Genomic DNA, 22,051 nt, shown 5'->3' on the forward strand with positions numbered 1-22,051 from the left:
ACTATTTTATTGTCCTCACTGTGTTGAATAATATTATTTAATACTTTTTTCCTACTTTTATCTGTGGCTTCATAAAACACACACCAAAAATCCATTCACTGTATTCTTCAAATTAGGGAAATAGCTTAATATATCTCCATTCTTAGGCACCCTTTGATTACACAAGGATTGATTTTTTTTCCTGCCATAATAAAAAAATCAGAAATGAAAATACATAAATAATTCACTAATTATAATCATCTGGATTTGCACAAGTGAGATAGATTTGAGACTTTGTTAATTATTGATATTGAAATCTATAAAAATTAAGGAAATTATAGTAGGGAGACCAAAGTTATTTACAAAGGATCATTTATTAAACACATTTTAAAAACAAAATACAAAGATTGTTGTTCTGCATGAATACATCACATATGAAAAAAATAATGTGTTTTTACCGAATTTAATTTGAAGATATTCAGAATTTTGTTTTCTATCAACTTGAGCAATCAGTTTTGCTTTGCACCTTGTCTAACACTGTTGTCAATCAGGAAGAAATGTTTCCTTGTTAATTAAATCATATTCATACAGCTAATATTTTACAGATATAAAATAAGACAATGTCTGTCATACAAAGCTCTTTCTGCAAGGTAACTGATTTGCCTATGATCCTATTTTTTTTAAGCTATAAGATAGGAAGAATTCAGGAGCTAGGTAAGTTTTATAATAATGTATTAGCAGCAGTTGATAGTAAATGCAACATAAGATTTGTTTTGTCTGTGGTACAAGAATATGTCCTATCAGACTCTACTGTATTTTTCTCTACTTGAACACAGGTAAGCACATACTGATTGTCTCTGGGATGACAAAATGTATAAAAAAGACAAGAAGCTGGCTCTGGTTGTCATTGTGAGTGCCTATTTTCATCAGCTAATATGAATGCATTGCTCAATTAGTGAAGACAGGAAAATGACTTAAGGGTAATATATACAGAGTTAAAATACACTTTTTATCCACTTGAGTGATTTCAGGCACTGTGGCTGTTCAGGATAAAATGTTTCATGGTTTATTCTTGATAGCAATTTAATTTTCAGTGCAAGCAAAAGCAAATACCTGCCCACTGTAATACACATGACCTCACACATCTGGAATGTTCAATGCAAGTTCATCCTCGGCATCTTCACTTTGGAGGCATCTTGAATAAAAACGTTTCATAGTTTGCTCTCGATAGCAATTTAATTTTCAGTGCAAGCAAAAGCAAATACATACCTGCTCACTGCCATACACAGGACCAAACACATCTGGAATATTCAAAGCAAGTTCACCTTCTCCATCTTCACTGTGAAGCTCTTTAATAAGTGGCACTTTGTGTAAACCCTCTATAAATCATGAAAAACAGATTCGAGATGCCTGGATTTAATAATATTAAACATCACTGCCATAGTCATCTCTCTGTGTAAACGATGTTTGGGTAAGGCTTGCCATCACAACATTTCTTTCCTGAGAATGGAGCTAGTCCTCTGTGTATATCATAAGTGCGCATGCTCCGAGCTGTGGTCACTATCGTGACTGTCTTCATTTGCTAGAGAGTCCCCTGTTTGCTGGAGGGTGGCTGCACCAATTCCCGATAGCTCTGATGGGAGAAGTGTTCCCTTTTTCACATTCACCAGTTCCTTTTCCCGAGCCGCAGCTCCTTGCTGTCCGCCCTTTACCCTCTTCCACTTCATCCGCCTGTTTTGGAACCAGACTTTCACCTTCAACCACGAAAGGGAACAAACAAACAGAAGAAAAAAGATGATTAAAATGATATTTTCTTCTCCTTAGTGTCATCAATGAAAAGTAGCTCCTCAAAGGCTTGTACAAAGACACCTTGAAGGAGTGAAAAGAAAAATAAATCCACACTGAATTTAATCAGGTTGTACGTTCATGATAATTTTTAAACTTTCAAAAGGTGCATACAAAGTACTGTATTTGTATTTTACAGCACACAGTGTAAAATATGGAACTAGACAAAAACTTTGTCATTTACTCAAAGTACTTGTGTCTATAAAGAGTTTCTGTGAATTGGAGCTAACATAATATTGTGTTGGTCAAAGCCCCCTCACTCCTAAGTTCTTCTTGGATTTGATATCTAGCTGTCATTTCCTGAACCAATTTAAAACATGTTCTGGGAGCTACTGATTAAGTGGCATCTGAAAGGCCATTCTCTGCCATTAGAAACCACTGCTGCTTTCACAAATCTTTATTTGACCATTCCACCTCTCACTGAGCCTATCTCCTTTAGAACTATTCTTCTTATTTTCTACCTTAATTCATTTATTTTACTTAGCAAATATTTGATCTAGTGATTTGTTTAAAATATGGTCACAATAAAAAAATCTCAACATTTGTTAACTCACCAAGATTATATACTACATCATTCACATCAACTTTGTACAGATATTTTCCTTTTAAAAGCTTCATTGAAGTTGCCTAATACATTTAAATATATATATATATATAAAACATATGTGTTAAAAACAAAACAAAACAAAAAAACAGCAAACAGACGTTAAAGGTCTATCCATTATCAGAACTAGAATATTATTGGCATTATTGCATCTTGTTTAGGAGGAAATCTGTTTCTTTCACATTGCATTTCTCATAATTATAGCTTCTAGTAAGCTAAGTGTTCTTTTTACATTGTATTTCTCTGTCTACCCCACCTAAAATGCCACAGGCCTGAATTGTATGTATCATCTGCAAGTCTTTCTTAAAAAAGAAAACAAATTTTTTTCATAACACGTAACATTAAAAATATACTCTTTAATTTTATTTGTTTGTTAGGTTTATCAATGGAATGTTCTTAAGTGCAGGCTTTTTGCTATATCTATGTTGATTCAAGAGACTGTATTTATTCATTTTTTATCATTGTACAGCATTCTAAATTCTGCCAGTATAGCACTATTTTTCCATTCCATGGAAAAGTCCATGGATTTTCGAAAAGTCCATGGATATATTTGAATTCTTTTTTTTCTATATGTAAGCTGCTACAGATATTCTTGCATTTGTGTTCTGATAAGCATATCATGGGAACTTGCCTGGAGAACACAGTTATATGGCTGCTACTATCTATCTTCTCTCAATGTATGCTGTTTCTTTTTCCTTTTCTTAGAGTATCTTTTGATGATTAGAAACTCTTAATATTAATATGTTTAAATTTATCTACTATTTCTTTTATGACTAGTGTTTTTGTGTTTTCTTTTTTAAAAAAAAATCTATTTTCTGAGGCCACTAAGATATTCTATTGTGTCTTCTTCTAAGAGTTTTAAAGGTTGCCTTGTCCAACACAATGGGACCCTGTCTCTACAAATAAAATAAAATATAATAAAATAAAATTAGCGGAATGGGATGGCACAGTGCCTGTAGTCCCAGCTTCTCAGGAGGCTAAGGTGGGAGGATCGCTTGAGCCCAAGAAGTTGAGGTTGCAGTGAGTGGTGGTTGTACCACTGCACTCCAGCCTGGGCAACAGAGCAAGATCCTGTCTCAAAAAGAAAAAAAAAATGTTTTCCTTTCAAATTGAAGTAGTTAATCAATGAAGTACTGATTTTAGTATATAGTCTGAGGAATAGGCTTAAATTTACTTTATTTTAAATGGATAACACATTGCCTCAGGTCCATTTATTAAATAACTCAGCTTTTTTCCAGTGATCACTGTTTCATCTGTGTTCATAAATCAAGCTTCCATATATGCATAGCTTTATTGCTATATTCTGTTCTGTTCCTATATTATTTTTTCTATAGTTGTGACAAAACCACATTATCTTATTAATTATAATTTTATAATAAACCTCTGTATCTGCTAGGGATAATTCTGTTTCATTCTTCTATATTAGGAATATTTTGAATATTCTCTATTTTCATTTTAGAAATAACCTCAATTTCTGTAAATAGTGCTATAGAGAAAGTGAGGAAAAATATATTAAATTTCCAAAGGCATTATTATATCAGTGATCTTCAAATCACGATGCTTTATCAGCATGCTTTCACAGTGAAATATTTAAACTGAGATATTTCTCTATTCTGGATTTTTCTTGGTCTCACTTTGAGCCATGGTTAAATTCGTGTATCATCTATTACCCCAACATATAGTAATCAATTTGACAATAAAAATTAAGAAAAAATAGTACAAAGACTATTCACTAAAAAGTAGCTGATGGGTGTTCACATATTATTATTACTTACTAAACAAAAGAATCAGTAATTGCCTTTTATTATAGACCTACTTAGGGATAGACAGTATTCTCATACAGTTTTCCAAATATTATTACCATTATTCTTATATTATAGCTGAGAAAGTTGAGGTAAAGGTTAAGTGACTTACCTAAGATTACACAGAAAGAAAACCGTGGTGCCAGGATTTAAACTTGAGGGCTGGGGTTTGTTTGATTCCAGATTCTGTTTTGTTTGTTTGTTTGTTTGTTGTTTTTTGTTTCCTATTATATTTCAATCTCCTATTTTTAAAGCATTTGTAATAAAAAATAAAGCATATAGAGTATGTGAACGCCATTCATATGATTACTATCATTCAGGTAATTCTCCCACTTGATATAATTAGGTTTGTAAATATGACACAATTTTTCTGTACCATAATTTAGGTAATTATACTACTGAGTTCAATTACCTTTGCAAGCTTGACATTGCATTTTGCATTAGATCTATTGTACATGAGTTGGGTTCCACTCTTGGCTTTACTTGTTCATTTTGTGTGAATTTGAGAAAATTTTACTTCTCTCTACCTCAATTTTCATATTTCTAATATTGGAATCATAAGCCTTTCAAGACTTCCTATAGGGATATTTTCTCATGGACAACTCCAGATGGAAGAAATACATATGCCATGATCATCATCATTGTGCCCAAGAGCTGAAACATTCAGTCTAAATAATCCTGGCAGAAAAAGAGGAGAAATATACTTTTTAAGATCTACATATATTTCCTTTTCTAGAAGAAGGGGTATAGTAATTATGTAATATCAGTATAAAAACTGTTATGGGCAATTCTAAATAAGAAAATTCTAAATGTAAGAATATGGTATTGATTTTAGATATATTAGAGCCTATTTTGTGTGTTGTTTTCTATGTCTATCATGTGAAATTTTACCATTTCATTTTTTAAAATAGACTGAAAAAAGACTGAATAATTGCCAATAGTAGCTACATGTATATACATATGAATAGATATATACATATAAGAACATGCATTTGATTATATAGAGTAACTCTAATACCTTATATACTATTTCATTTAAAAACTAGATTATATATTTGACACTGAAATTCCATAATATGGGCAAGGAAACAAAAAATAGCAACAAATATATAATGGGCATATCTTATAGAAAAGAGAAGGAAGAACATAGAACTCTAAAAGTCAGCATGTTCAGATTTATTTTCAAATATACTATAAAGTATTGGGGTGAATTAAAATAAGTGGAGAAGGATTTTTGGAAAAACACACATTTTTCTATTAGCATTACAGTATTAGCAACCCCCCCAACAAAATCTACAAATTTAATTCCAGATTATAAGTCAATATTGTCATTAATGTAGGACAGTAGTCAATTTATAAATAAAAAGACTTCATAGTATAATTTAGTATCATTTTATTAACCCAGCTTTATTGACTGTAATGAAAAAAAACTTTTTCTTTTAGTTTTTCTTTTTAAGACAGCTAAATTATAATCATCCAAATGCCTAAAATTTTATTTACTAAAAAATAAGTGTTTGAATTATTTTTATTAAAATTTATAAGCATATTTTATATAATAAGATTAATTTATAAACTACATCGAGTGCAAGAATTCTCAAATCTCTTTGGTGACTTCGGATCTCTATTCATTCATTCATACATTTAAAAATATTACCAAATGTCCAGTAACCTGTACTGTGTTAGATCATAGATGGGAGGTATTGAAGCACAAATAAAACATAGTCCCCGCCCTTAAGGTATTCACAGTCAAGAAAATGAAGGAAATGTAAATGTAACTTATTTGGACATCACCTTACACCCTTTATCTTGTAAGTTCACAATACCTGTCCTTTTAGGTTTCACAATATATTACCAGACAAAATAAGTGACTTATGAATCTGTGTTGTTACACAATTTCCTAAGGTGTCCAGAGGCAAATAGGTTGATAGAAAGTTGAATCCATGTAATGCCATAACTCATATTTATGTAATAACATAAATGTCTGTGTTTTGAAGAAACAACCATAACACCAAACATCTGGATGAAAACTAAATATTTCAGTGACATACCCAGATGCCTCTAAACATCTGGGATTTGTAGATTCAACATTCCAACTGTTTCCATTTTTATCTGGGCACCTGGAATATTGTAGACATTGTCTAATAAATATTTATTTATATCTTTGAGATATGAAAACATGCAAAGGATAATTGTACAAATAAAATTTTCAGATTTAATCACATCCCTAGTGATTACATGTGATCATGGCAGTGTATCTAGTAAATTCAAAAACTCACCCAAGTAATTCAGTAACAAAGTAGCTGAACTACTGATTTAGCAGTATTAGAATTAGAAGCAAGAATGCTTAAAAGTAAAGGTGAAAAATGGGGAAGAGAAAGCTTTTTTTTTTTACCCTTCCTGAATAGATAGATTTATATCTGATTAAGAGAAGGAATTCTTCAGCTATTTCCAAAAGCTTATTGGAGTCACGAATTGATTCTACACAATTAAAGGGTGTTTATGTGTGCTGGGGAGGCTGTGGAGGGTTAGGATACACTTCGTAGCTAAAGGCTGAAGTCCTGTTTACAGGACTGCCTCTCACCTTTACCCACTGATTTAGCACATTGGGAATCATTTTCTCCTTAGTAGTCATCAAAAAAATGATAGCTATTTTGAAAATACTTGGCATTGGGCCATTTGATGATTTATGAGTAAAAAACAAAACATAATCCCTCTCATTTCCACCAATGGAGTGTGATCTAGTTAGGTGGGATTTTCCATTTATCTTGGCAGAAGTATCATTAATTTAGTCTGTTTATTCCAGTAATCTTAACTAGTTTACAAGTCTGCAACATTGCACCTTTATTAGCTCTGTGAAAAGGATGTTTTGAAGGGAAAAGATCTCCCATTCTTTCTACATTTTGGCAGCCTTAACTCTATAAAAATGTCCATTTTACCACTTCTTTTATATGCTCCTGCAGCTGCTTTCTCTCGTCTTCCCACTGTGAGATATTAAAAATCTGGTGGGAGTTTCCTCCAAGTTTATCTGGATGGAGAAAAAACACCAGAATAAGCTTGTCCAACTTAAAAATACCTTGAAACTGGAGAGCCTTTATACTGAGTTCTCTGCAAATCATTCAGGGTGACTGACAATTGAAGATTATTAGCTGTTGATCTTGAAGGGTATATGAGAATATATTGTAAACTAGAAGCTGTAAGTTAGAAGCTGGAAGATTTACTGGAGTGATCTGTAACTGTTTGACAAATAACACTATATAATTAAAATATTTGAAGCTCAGCTTCATTCTAGGTTCTGCATTTTTATTTAACATAATATAATTTTCTTTAACACTTGTATGCTAACATGGAATTACTTTGCAGAATGAGCCGGTTTTTTTATTTTTTTCTTCTTTAGCTGGATTAAGTTCAAAGAGAATTACAGACTACCCTGACACTGCATTATGGAAGATGCAAATATAAGAGTGTGACATCTTTGTGTGATTCCATGACTATTCTTCAGAATGAAATTTGGAAATTCAAGTCCTGAGTGATATTTAAGGATTTAACATACCTTATGTTTTCTAAAAGGAAACCTAATTATTATTGCAAATCTTCATGACAAATATATGATTCATCATAAAATTTGAGTTAGATATACTGATCGGTGATATAAGTAAGGTAGGGGTAGCCACATATAACATCGAATATAACATGCATATTTTATATGCAATCATGTACAATTTCCACATGACAATATGTCTAAAGACTAGTTCTGATTATAAAGTAAGTTTTCACGTAGGAGAAAATTATTTCTCAAAAACAATTCTGTTACCGGTCAGGTGCCGTGGCTCAAGCCTGTAAATCTCAGCACTTTGGGAGGGTGAGGCTGGTGGATCATGAGGTCAGGAGTTCAAGACCAGCCTGGCCAAGACGGTGAAACCCTGTCCTTACTAAAAATACAAAAAATTAGCGGGGGATGGTAGCAGGTGCCTGTAATCCCAGCTACCAGTGAGGCTGAGGAAGAGAATGGCTTGAATCCAAGAGGCAGAGCTTTCAGTGAGCTGAGATTGCATCCCTGCACTCCAGCCTTGGTGACAGAGTGAGACTCCATCTCAAAAAAAAAAAAAAAAAAAAAAAAATTTTGTTATATAATTTAATATTTGTTTTTCCCTGTTTGCATGATATCCTTCTTTTGATGTAGATAGATAGATATATGTATAGTTAGAGGTATGGAGATGTGTATATATCTATATGTACACACACACACATATATATCTGTGTATATGTGTATGTGTTTGCATATGTATATATTTACACTCAGCCACATAAAATGAGCCTATAAGTCCTGTCTCTGCATTTGACTCTCAAAAGACCTTGACAATGTTAAAGAAACTATTTTATATTCAGATAATTCTATTAAAGCTAAGGAAAATATCGAACAATATGAGGTTAGATGTAATATTCCTTGGTGTATATGTTTATTTTACTGAATCTCGGGTTATTTCAACATATGAAAAAAAAAAGTCTTAAAGAATGAATATGAAAAGACAACATATCTATAGTTAGATATTTTACACATGGAAATCCTAGGGAAAGAGGTTATTTAAGATTATATAGGGTCAAGATATAGACTACATAGCTAAACATAGCATTTATGAGATTAATATAAAATCAAAATAATGGAATAGCTGTCCTGTGGTCTAAATATTTATGTCTCCCCCAAATTCTTTTTTTTTTTTTTTTTTTTTTTTTTTTTTTTTGAGATGGAGTCTTGCTCTGTCACCCAGGCTGGAGTGCAGTGCTGCGATCTCAGCTCACTGCAAGCTCCACCTCCCAGATTCATGCCATTCTCCTGCCTCAGACTCTCAAGTAGCTGGAACTACAGGCACCCGCCACCATGCCTGGCTAATTTTTTTGTAGAGATGGGGTTTCACTGTGTTATCCAGGATGGTCTGGATCTCCTGACCTAGTGATCGGCCCACCTCAGACTCCCAAAGTGCTGGGATTACACGCGTGAGCCACCGCACCCGGCCTCTCTACCCCAAATTCTTATGTTAAGATCCTAACCCTCAAGGTGATGGCATTAGGAAGTGGGGCCCTTGGAAGGAGATTAGGTCATAAGAACAGATCTAGCATTACTCAGATTAGTGCCCTTATTAAAGAGGTTCCAGAGAGCTACCTAGCCTCTTCAGCCATATCAAGGTAGAGTGGAAAGATGGAAGTCTATGAAGAAGTGTGTGCTCACCAGACACCGAATCTGCTGATGCCTTGATCTTGGACTTCCCATCCTCCAGAACTGTGAGAAATAAATGTGTGTTGTTTATAAGCCACCCAGTCTATGGCATTTTGTCACAGCGGCCCCAATAGACTACAAGCTGCATTGCAAATTACAGAAGATGGATTTGAAAGTGTTCTGATTGTAATTCTGTCAATAACTTTAAAAGCCCAACCTCCAGAAAATAAACTGAAAATATTTCACTGGGATGAGAGCACTGGCATTTTGAAAGAAGATGCCATCTGACCTTCAAAAATAGCAAAGTTGATGACTGACATCATACTATATTTTTTCTGATAAATTCAGCATACTAAAATTTAGCCCGGAAAATACAAATATAACTTAAGGTAGAAAGATAATTAAAATATGCGATTTTTTTTTTTGATAAGGAGTCTCACTCTGTTGCCCAGGCAGGAGTGCAGTGGTGCAATCTCGACTCACTGCAACTTCTGCCTCCTGGGTCCAAGTTTTTCTCCTGCCTCAGCCTCCCGTGTACCTAGGATTATAGGTGCCTGCCACCATGCCTGGCTCATTTTTGTATTTTTAGTAGAGACGGGTTTTACCATGTTGGTCAGGCTGGCCTTGAACTCCTGACCTCCAGTGACCGGCCTGCCTTGTCTTCCCAAAGGGCTGGGACAAGTACAGGCGTGAGCCACCACTCCCAGCTTGATTGTTAATTTAAGATATTTTGTGCACAGATTCTCAATTTAAGAAACTTAAGATAATATGTGTGCATAGAAATGTTGGAATGAAATGGTGCAACCAGAAACATTATCCAACACAATTACATCATCCCTCTCCTGTGACATTCTACATTCATAACAATTGTAAATACTTGTTCGACTTTTACCTCTTCTGTGAATTCTAACAGGTATTTCTTTAGCTTATTTTAAGAAGATTTTATTTCCAGCACTTAGCTCAACAAATATTTGTGTTACAAAAGGATTAATTCAACATACTTTGCATAGCAAAGGTTTTTCCCACCTGGGTGATAATTCTGTTTTATAGTTTATGCTAAAAATTATTTCATATCCATTATGATATATAAATCTACATAGAAGAAAGAGCAGGTAGTTTTAATTTCCATTTTGTGCCTTGGGGAGATTGTTACTTACTTAAGAACACACAATTCTAATCGGCAAACCTTGGATTTTTATTCAGACTTTTTTCAAAACAATTACACTCTTTTTGACTAACCCATGTGGCCTTCTAAAGACTTAGTGTTGATTAGGAATTTAAATTCTGCATGCATACATCTTTTCACATTAACTTGCAAAACTATACATAGAGATTTATTAAATAAAAATATATTGTGCACAGTAACAAATTTTCAATTCAGTGAAAACCGAATTATCTCTCATATTCTTTGTTATTTTCCCCTCGTGATGCTGTGGTTAGATTATTTCAGGAATGACTTCCAATGAAGTGTTCTGTCCTATACTGACACTGAGTTTGGTCATGTGGCTTGCTTTGGACATCGGGACATTAGAAAATATGACGTAAGAAGCCTGAAAAGCCCTTGCTTACTAGAGTTTTCCCCCTCAGTGCTCCTGGGAATGCTTCTATCACCATTGGAAGGATCCCAAGCTAGCCTATAAGAAGATGAAGCCACAAGCAACAGAGACTAGCTGTCCCAGCTGAGGCCCAACCATCTCTTTCTTAGTCAACCCACCAGCTGACTGGAGCTCCATGAGGATTCCATGTAGGGCCAGCAGTATTACTGTCCAACTAAGCCCAGTCAAAATCTCTAACTTACAAAATCTAAAGCAAATAAAACTTTAGTTATTATTTGAAGCCACTAAGATTTGGAGTTGTTTGTTACACGGCAAAGGGTAGCTAACACAAAATTTTAAAAGAATCTTTCAAAAAACATTGAAATAGTATGTATATCTATATATAATTCTTGCATGTAATTCTTTACCAAGCTTGTCAAGTCAGTTAGAAAGAAGAAATATCCAAGACACCTTCAACATTTTCAAACCAGATTTCCAAAACTGCTTCTAAAAATAAATGATTCTGCTCCATGGTCAATGACAGATAACCCTAGAACATCCCCGAACTGGCAAGTACAGAATCTTGTTTTTCATCTTGGCTGAGAGCACAGTAGTGCATCCTGTCATTTCTACAGATTGGAAGCAAATCCTAGGTTCCTAGTTCTTTCATGTATTGTATAAAACACGCTTGCATTTCCTAGAGTTCACCATCTCTATATAAGAACATTACTGTGTAATTCTCCCTCCACATACACCTTTTTATTTTCCTGTTCCCTGTTTTAAAAAAATAATAATAAAATAAAGGTCTGATGATGTAGATTTTGGATCCTGCTTTCCAGCATGCCAAATGTTGAATACATAGAGGGAATTTTGTATGTGAAGTCCAAGGGAAGGAAAATGCTGCGCTCCATAACATAGGTACTAGTCATAATATGTAATAAAATATAAACTGCCAATAAATAAAACCAGAGAAAAGTGTTCCTCTGCATATTTCTACTACCCATAAATAACCTACCAAAGCTGAAATGTAAAAATTAATAGAAGGAAAGCAGATTATTTAAGAAATTGGATAAAATAATTTGCTCTAGTAAGACATGCATTCATTTGTCCACACCCTGTTGATATTTCTTTGGTTCCAATGGGATCCTGGAGGAGGTACACACAGTGAAAGAGGAAATGAGACTCTAGCCCTAAGAGTGCCAATCATAACTGCACTGTCCATAAAGATGTTTGCATTCGCCTTTCAGGAATGTTTTTGTAAAGATTAGCAACTGTTAACCGGCAGTAGGCTAGATTCTCCTTGGGGAAACCAGAATCTGTACAAGGAGTTCACTGGGAAGACTATTAGAACAAATCATTTGTCATTTAAAAAAATGCAAGAAAGGGACCTGAAAAGCAATTAATTTAAAAATATTATTTAGGTCTCATTAATTAGAGTCCAAAAACATTAATAATTTCAAAATATTCTCTAAGTGGATAGCAGATTTTTCAATATCTGAGAGCCATTCAATTTCAAAAATATTTTGGGTAATGGGGCAGAAATATTTACCAATGATCTATGTGACCTTGCCTTTCATCATTTCCCAGCCATCTTGCACCTAAGCTGCACCATTTGACTCTTCTAGACATCAGTGTGTAAATAGAAGTGACATGGGTAATTTCCAGGTGAAAACATTTAAAGGTCAGTGCATAAACTTCCAATTCTTTCTTATTTCTTGTAGTTACCACGGACACCACATGTTGAGATGTTAAAGAGTCAGAATGGGTCTGTGAGCGATTATCTGGAATGCTGGACATGTAGAGTTTGTATGGAGAGTGAGTAAGTAATGAATATTTTTGTGTTACGCCATTGAGGTTTACGGGTGAACGTGTTACTGCAGGGTAACATACCCTATCCTGAGCAATACAGAAAACTAATCTGGGGTTACCAACTTTCTCATATGCCAAATAAGGAGATTTTAGCATATAAGCATACACAATTCCTCACTGTATGCCATCATTATGTAAAAGAAATAATATTTTAAAACCAAAAAATACAGAAGGATCATAATCATAGGAGGATTCTTTCTTAAACTCAGTAAGTATGGTTTTCTTTTAAATATCATTATATTATTTTTAATTTTGTCATTTTGCTGGCAAAATTTTATCATGGAATAGTATACCTGTCTTCCAAATGGTATTGAAGAATTCTGGATCTAGGTATTTCAAATATGGCAAAGAAAACTGTGGACCCAGAGCAATTAAAAAAGATCATATAATGACAATGTCCAGCTTTACCTGTCTTTCAGTGAGATCCAGATTCACTGCTATCTCGTATCGCCTCAGTCTGGTGAGATAATTATGATGGGCAAATTCTGCTTCAAGTTCTCTGATTTGCTCTTTGGTAAATGCTGTCCTTTCTTTCCTGGGTTTGCTGTTGACTTCTGACTTGTAATTTCCTTCCTGGGAGTCTGAAAAAAAGCGAGACAGAATTGGTAATAACTCATTTATTCAAACACATGCAATCATATCATTCACAATTATTGAGTTACTACTTTTCCAGGTTCCGCACAAGACATGGAACAAATATAGACCAAAGACAGTAAGACTGATGGCAACTCAACAGGGGGAGATATGTTTCTTATTTTTCTCATCTTCCTTCAGGTAACTCACAACCTAATTGGGAAAGCATGTAATTTTCCTCTTATAAAATATTAACAAAACTTCTAACTGCTTGTAATATGATTTTAAGATAAACCAAAACCTCTCTAGAAAACAATTTTAGATATGAAGTTTTGTTTCATAAGTTGTTGAGCATACGTACTTGAGGTCTAAGTAAGATTGAACATAGTAATCCTTTAAAAAGTGGCATCTAGTACATGAGTATTTGAGAAATTCAAACATTCAGCAACTGGACCATAAAAAATTTTATACTCAAACTGAGCATATGTAGAAGTATGTGTGTACTTATTGGTCTTTTTATCTGTATTTAAGTAAAATTATTGAGGGCAATAGCAATGTTCTTTTATTATATATAATACTTAGTCCAACATGGACTCTATAAATGAAATTGTGTTCGTATGACTTAAACTATGAACAGAGTTTTTCAATGTGTTTTTCATTACATATAAGATAAACTTGAGATGCACAACACGTACCATCAGTGATCCACAACATCAAATCTTATAATGCAGTGTAAAATACCAATAACAATTTTGAGCATATCATTCCATTTTTCCTCTTAAGGGTTCAAGACATAATTAATGTATAGAATTTCTTTCACCCTCATAGTACCCCTGAAATGTAGGTCAGAAGATATTCTTAATATACGAAAAAACAGAATGTGAATCAATAGTAAACACACACGCCAAGTAAAAAGTAATCATACCCAGCTCTAGTAACTTATGACAAATTTATCCTCAGTGAAATATCAACATAATCAAGATAAAGGAGCACATTAATGCTCTCCTGAAAATTATTTCTGGTATCTAATTATTTTTGCACATGTACAAACAAGCTGTGATATCTTTAAAAAGTATGAATACAATTAACTCTTCTAGGAGCCCAGATGATACAAAATTGATATAGAAAGATCATCATTAACCAAAGGTTTCAAAGAGTGACATTTTAATTGTTTTTTTAATTGACAAATGTAATATTGTATGGCTTATACAGGATCTTTTTACATTATGGGTGTTTTTTTTTGTGCAATGATGCTTAAATATGCTAAGAAGTACAAAAATGAATTTTTTAGTGTTTTACTTCTTTCTATCTGCCTGAGGGATGTTTAACTGAACTAAAGAGAACCTGCATAATGGAAATTCACTAGACAAGGCACTGTAACGTAAACACTTTTATTTTGATTCTTAGAAGTATCTAAGTGAGCCAGATGTAAGGTTTTTTAGGTCTAGTAGCAGCAGCAGCAGCAATAAGTTGCCTCAACAACTTGGCACACTGGTCATTACTTATCCTCTGATGGATCACAGAGTGTTTCACTCACTGGTGCACTGGCACTATCTAAAGCTCTTCATTCACTGACCACATTTCTGGGCTTGTCACTTACCCCTGTATCAGCTAGCTTCTCACCTTAGCAGGGCACATGGGGCTTTATCCAGCACACAAGTAGTTTGTGACATGTCATGCACAGGCTGACTGCACTTTATAGAAAGCCACTGGGACCGGGAAAGTGACATAAGAGATGATGTGTGTACTCTCAGGTAGGCCATGTTTACATGGTACCAACTTACCTGGCTGTGAGGATGGAAACTGCAGTCTATCATCCAATTTTCTCTAGCTACAGATATGTCAACATCCACACTGGTGGAGCATTTAGCTATTCTGGCATTGCATGAACATTTCCAAATGATTGATTATTTTTTTAACTTTTCCGTGGGCTGTTCTTGCAGCCTGTGAACTGTTACAGTACAGAATATTCATATAACAAGATCCTCTCACAAGCATTCATGTTCTCAGGTGAATTGAAACAACTTTTTCCAGTTTGAATCCCTGCTTTGCCTAAAATCTGTGGCTCATTATTCTTTATGTGGAGACAATGCCCTTTTCCTTTCACTCTGGAAACTGAGAGTAAAGCCAGCACATTTCTTCTCATGAGCAATTCAATATGAATGATTCATAGTTAGCACATTCCCTTATGCAAGCATGAATGAACAAATTCAAATTCAGGAAAGCCTTTGACTTGTATTTATTTGAGTTTCTTTGAAAGTGATCTTCTTTAACTTTTGCGATATTCAAAAGTACTTCATAAATACCACACAGTAACACAAACCAAAACACAAAACACGGGCCAGTGCTCAGAAGAACACTCACAGGTAATGGGTCTATATACACACTCATTGTAACTAGAAATATACAATAGGAGGTTTATACAGCCAGTGACTGGATTTAAACTAAAATCTGGCTGTAATTCAATATTTAAATCCATAAATTATTTACTGAATGCCTGACTACCAAACCAAAAATTGCTCACAAAGTGAAATCCAATGACTAAAATGAAGTAAGTTGTGCACACTCATATTTATAACCACAGAAGGAACCATTAAATTGTAATTAAATTACATTAAATTAGATGACAGAGAGTGGATGTGTGCTTCTTGACCTTACCTCCTATGAGAGAGAACGTACATGCAGTTGAAGTGGCACCAGTGTTGATTAATCCGGCCACCACTTTTACCCTTGTATGGTAAAAGGTACTTTTACCCTTGTAGTGTGGTTTCCATCACAACCCTCATTCTCTTTTATTAAAAACATGCTTCTTGGAATTGCATTTCGGGATTTGTATTTCCTACAATCTTGGGTTTTTAATTTTTTTTTTTTTTTTTTTTTTTTTTGCTTCTTTCTTTACAGTTTCCAAAGCCTATCGCTTGCTGCCATCGCCTAACTAGACTTTCTTTGGTAGAAAATGGGTGGAAGATTTGCACCATGCATTTGACAATTTTCGCATCAGTTTCCATCTGTTTCCCAGCTGTTTTAAGTGAGGCAAAACTCCCTCCCTTTTCTTCAACCTCCCATATCCTATGCCAAATGGTAGGTGTTGAGGGGGGAATCTGGACACTGCCTTCCTTTCTTCCCTACAACCACAAACAAAATGTCACCATCTGTACAGTATATTCCCATGTAAAATACTACAATTGTTGTTTTTTGTCTCAGATACTTTAATGCACCTGTGGGTCCATTCACACACTCTCTCAGCGCTTCGAGGAAATGTTGACTTATGTGTTCAGGTATGGTTGGCAGTCCCAGTTCCCTAACCTTTTGCTCCCTGGGACTACGCTAATGGAAGAAGTCTGCAATACTTCCGTGGAGGATAAAAATTGCCCTCCAAGGATCATTTCTGTCTAGCATTTAGAACTTCTCCACATGTGACTTTTTATTTCCCCTAGTGCAAGAGAATGCCAAAAGATAATAATGTTTTATTGAAGACAAGTAATGGGAGGGCTTGGTCTGTTCACTAGTGGCACAGAGTGCTATTTAGCAAACGAGAAATAAAAGTTCGATTGAGTATATTTTTGGCTACTCTGGGTAAATGTATTAGCTCGTTTAAATGAAGAACATAATTTACCTGTGTCTGTAAAATGTCAAAATTGAATGGAATGTCTATATAGCTTGGACTAATATAAATTCTTCTTCCATATCCTGAATAAAAATGAATACTAAGCCTCAGCATATTGATGTAACCTTTGTATCAATGTTTTGTAAACTATTCAAAATGAGAGGTATTTCATTATTTATTAACAAAACAGCACAAACCCGTAGTTACGGAAAGCTAATAATTTTTACGTAGGCATAGGGATTGTGGATGGAGGCAGAAAAATTTATGAAATCATTCTATTGGTGCTAGTAATTTTCACATTTAAAGGGGAAATTGCCTTCTTTATGGGCACTTATCCAATTTGCTACTCCAGCTTATTAATGAATGAGCGTTTCAGCTTCTCAGTGTTTCTTCTTTTTTCAAAGTAAACAACCTTCTCCAGGAGTTCTTAAATCCTCTTACCAATCCACTCTCCAGATTTGAGAACCACAGTCATAGTGAGCTACTAAGATTCATGAATGTGTCTATTATACACTAAGGTGTGTGAGGAGTTAAAAATTGGATCAAGCACCACTATGTTAGATCCAGAATAGGATAGCCAGAAAACATCTATTATTTCTTGTACCTCTTTGATAACTATAATAATATTTTCTCTTACAAAGCAAACCCAAATTTGACATACCAAAAAAGGAATTTCCATTGATTTGTAATTAATATTGTAATAGTTGTCTTCAAAATGCAAAAAAAAAAAAAAATCATTGTACCGGCTGAGCAGTGATTATCAATTGGCAGATGTACTCTTTTTCACTATCTGTCCTCTCTGCTCAACATCTTGATTATTCATGGGTTTGTCTAATATGCTTTCAGGGAGGAAATAAATCAGATAAATCCCAATTTAGTATAATTGAAGATAGATTTTTTTATTATATTTGCATAGCCAATTATATGTCTTGAACAAATAATTTATAGAGGACATCCTAGTTATTCCTGTTAAAGGCATTTAAGTTCATACTTAGTGGTCTACATTGAAAGAGTAACGGTGTGGCTAAAAATTTTATCTAATAGTCTTTCAATTTAAGTTTATAGATTTGACTTTTTCTCAATATATTTAGGTTTATGTTTATACCACTCATTCTTAAAATGAGATCGATGAAAATTTTATGCACATGATTGCATCAGTATTTAGCAACAGCTACTTACATAAGAAAATATTTCAATTGCTAACTTATAACACAATTTATGCTGTACAAAGCAATAATATAAAAGGGAAAAGTATAAAGATTTAAGATGCTTTATAAAATCTATATATTTTACATATTATTTTAATATGAAAGAGAATTTTAATTTTTGGAAATATCATAAATTTATCACAGGCTATAAAATTTTACCAAAAAGAAAAGAGCAAGTTAAGCCAAGGTTAAATGTGTGTGTGTGTGTGTGTGTGTGTGTGTGTGTGTAGAGAAAGAGAGAGACAGAGGAGAAAGTAGCACAAGATTATTCTTAAATGGGTAGAAATTTAGCAACTTAGCATGGATATGGATTTGAAAAATTTGCAAACAAGTATCTCAGAATTTACACAAAAGTAAAATACTTAGGTCTCTAAAGTCCTCCACATCTTAGATGTAGATGTTTCCTTGAAGTAGGTAATAAAATTTCCTTGGCATTGCATTGCATTCCTGGAATAAACTGGTGAGTATTAGAACAAAGTCTTTCATTTTGCTTCCTCCTCTCTTCTCCACAATTTTGAGGTGATGGAAGTTACAGAAATTTTAGCTGTTTTAAAATAGGTGCATAGTACATAACTCATTTTAATTCCTTATTTTTTGTGCCCATCATATATGAATTCAGTTTTACCTTACAGCCTGTTTAGTAAAGATCCTTATTTTTAAATGATGAGATTTTAAAGTGTCATTTTGTTTTAATTTTATCTTTCCTTTTCTATAATTTATTATTATGCAATGCTTCCTCATAGTAAGAAGATGCCAACCCAATGGTTCTTCCTCCATGACCTAAGTACAGAGACAAATTCACAAAGAACTAAAAATGGTGATGAAATTACTATCATGATTAATGTGCAATTCCAAAACCATTTAACAAAAACAAAGTATTTTTGTTAAAAATGTTTTTAAAGGCCAGAGACATATAAAACAGGAATATAATGCAATTTACTTGAGTCAAATTTGACACAGATTTGATTCTTCTAACTACCAACTTCAAAGCACAAAAACAAAACCAGGACATGTCTTCTGGGTAAAAATAAACTTTGTAGATTTTACTACACATTTCTAGGCTTAGAAAGAGTTTACAGAGCCCAGAATTGACTTTATGGCTCTTGCTATAGTCCAGAGAGAAAACATAAACAACAGAAAGATCATGGCCACCCATCCAACAAAAACAAGGCACATGTGCCTGGATCTGCCTAATAGCAAAGGACTTCTCAAAGGTCATCGTTTGTACCTACAGTGGGACTAAAGGCCCTAAATAAGACTTTTTGACATAAAGCATTCCATTCCATTTTCCATGATTATATTAGTTTAAAGAGGGTACCCCTTCTGTTGGCTCCCTTCAAACTCTTTTTGTTCTTTTCTTACAATGCTTACCACATTCTGTCACTGTATGGATGCTTTCTTTCCTACACTAGAACGTTAAGTGTTTGAAGCCAACTCTTGTTCTAATTTATTCAGATGTTGGAGGTCAATAAGAACAATACTTGCATTGACACTTACATTTTAATACATGCAGAAGCAATAGGCAAGATAGTGAAGAGAACTCAAGCTTCCACATGTGTCCCCCATTCACCTCCTATTCAGCTCTTATGTCAGCAAATGGCCTGGAATTACATGGTATTACTGCATATTTGAGAAGATGGGGAGGGAAAGAAACTATTTTCACAAATTAAGGACAATAGTAACTTGGCAACGACCAGAAGAATTGTGACACTTCTAATTTACAGCTGTCAACAGAGCAAAAAGGATTGAGCCCTCTTATGATATCAGATAACACCATACAGATTTGCAGTGTGATGCCAGAAAATTCAGCACCAATTCTGCCAGTAGTGCAGTAAAACCCTTGGACATGCAACAGGAAAACTTCCATAGAGTTTATTTATATTATGAAAGACAAGTTCACGCCTTCTCAGAGTGTAAGGACTTGCATTTATGCCATAATTCTGAGCCATTTCTTCAGCAAGTCATCTTAGCGGCTTTAATGTATTTTTAAGTAGTGACATAGAAATTATTGAACTTTTCATTTATTTTCGTGTCTGCTTTGCTTCTTTGGACTCTAGACTTTGGGTAACTGAAGATTATGAATTTCGGCCGGGCACGGTAGCTCAAGCCTGTAATCCCAGCACTTTGGGAGGCCGAGACGGGTGGATCACGAGGTCAGGAGATCGAGACCATCCCGACTAACACGGTGAAAACACGTCTCTACTAAAAATACCAAAACAAAATTAGCCGGGCATGGTGGCGGGCGCCTGTAGTCCCAGCTACTCGGGAGGCTGAGGCAGGAGAATGGCGTAAACCCGGGAGGCGGAGCTTGCAGTGAGCTGAGATCCGGTCACTGCACTCCAGCCTGGGCGACAGAGCGAGACTCCGTCTCAAAAAAAAAAAAAGATTATGAATTTCATCTTTGTATTTCTAATACTAAACACCTAATATTCTGCTGTATCTTTGATTTTATGATCTGGTTATAGATTACAATTACAAAATAACCCTAACCCTTAAGAAGCCTCGTTCTAGTATAGTAATTTAACTGACCTTCAGCTTAGAAAAAGGAAAATTAACATTTATTATTGCTTTCTATTAACTTTTAAGACATGTTTACACATATCTCGTGTAACTAATGGCAGACTGGTATTTATAATGATACCTCCAAACATGTTCACATAGAAAAGTACCAAATCAGTCTCCCTATTGTAAAATTTGAAACCAAAATGATTGAATGCTATAGTAAGTGAAGGAACATACTGCACAGAGATTATAGTTCTGAACCTCAGCACTATTGACATTTTGGACTGGATAATTCTTGTTACATTTATATTCAATGAAACATAAACATATTCAAAATAAAGATGTCTGGTGTGAAGTAGGGACAGTTCTGGGCATTGCAGAATGTTTAGAACATCCCTGACTTCTTCTACTCACTGGATGCCTACAGCAAACCCCAACCCTAATTTTAGTGTTGCCAGATAAAATATGGTTCTCCCAGTCCAATTTGAATTTCAGACAAACAATAAATAAAGTTTTGGTATGTTACAAATATTACACAAAGCATACTTATATTTTAAAATGTTTATTGTTGTATGAAAATAATTCAACCAGATATCTGTAGTTTAATTTGTTAAATCTGGCAATCCTAAACTGCCAATGTACCCAAGGGGAAAAACTGCTCCCAGTAGAGAATCATTGCATATGGATAATATTTGGATGAAGATATCAATAACTTTCAGTTATACAACTCTGTCTAGGAATGACCAACCTGATTCATAAGTTAGCATGCATTATTTATGTGTAAATAATACCACCTCTATACTGTGGTCAAGCCTTGTCTCCTCCAAGCCAATGATGAGATTATTTGCAGATAAAATTGTTCAAGAAGAGATTTTGTCAGTGCTAATTCACCCAAAATATAACTACAGAATAAGTGACTCTAACTTCAGAGGATTATCTACACAGAACAGTAAAATGACACATATGGCATCACCATAGAAATTGTTACGTCCCTAAGCCATCCCTTAGAGGTGTGATAGTTTCAATAAATTTCGGAGGGAAGTATCATGTTTCTACAATGCATCAAAGCACATAAGCGCTAATAATAAATCAACTATTTGATGACATCCATATCATTTAATTAATAAACACTGACTAAATTAATAAATATTGACTTTGTAGGCACACATTTTAGAAATTGAGGAGATTCTTACAAACCATCTATTTCCATCTGCTCTCTACCTGAGAAAAGTGAGGCTCAAAGTGGCTGAAGGGCTCATCAATGGTCACAAATAGTCACAGAATGTTTCTAGGCCTAAGTGTCATTCATCTACAG

The 22,051-nt window shown here is 34.3% G+C and overlaps 1 protein-coding gene across 1 annotated transcript in view; it reads right to left on the reverse strand.

Moving 5' to 3' along the window:
* Positions 1-334: 334 nt before the first annotated feature.
* Positions 335-22,051, reverse strand: part of LOC105475616 (mesenchyme homeobox 2) — a 72,447-nt gene continuing 50,730 nt past the window's right edge. The window contains exons 2-3 of the mRNA XM_011731041.3: positions 13,255-13,427; positions 335-1,733 (exon numbers count right to left, since the gene is read on the reverse strand). Coding sequence (XP_011729343.1) covers positions 1,509-1,733; positions 13,255-13,427 — 398 coding nt within the window. The 3' untranslated portion in view covers positions 335-1,508. The remainder of the gene's footprint in view (positions 1,734-13,254; positions 13,428-22,051) is intronic.

The sequence above is a fragment of the Macaca nemestrina genome, chromosome 4 (genome assembly GCF_043159975.1).
Source record: "Macaca nemestrina isolate mMacNem1 chromosome 4, mMacNem.hap1, whole genome shotgun sequence".
In the NCBI taxonomy this organism is placed as follows: Eukaryota; Metazoa; Chordata; class Mammalia; order Primates; family Cercopithecidae; genus Macaca; species Macaca nemestrina.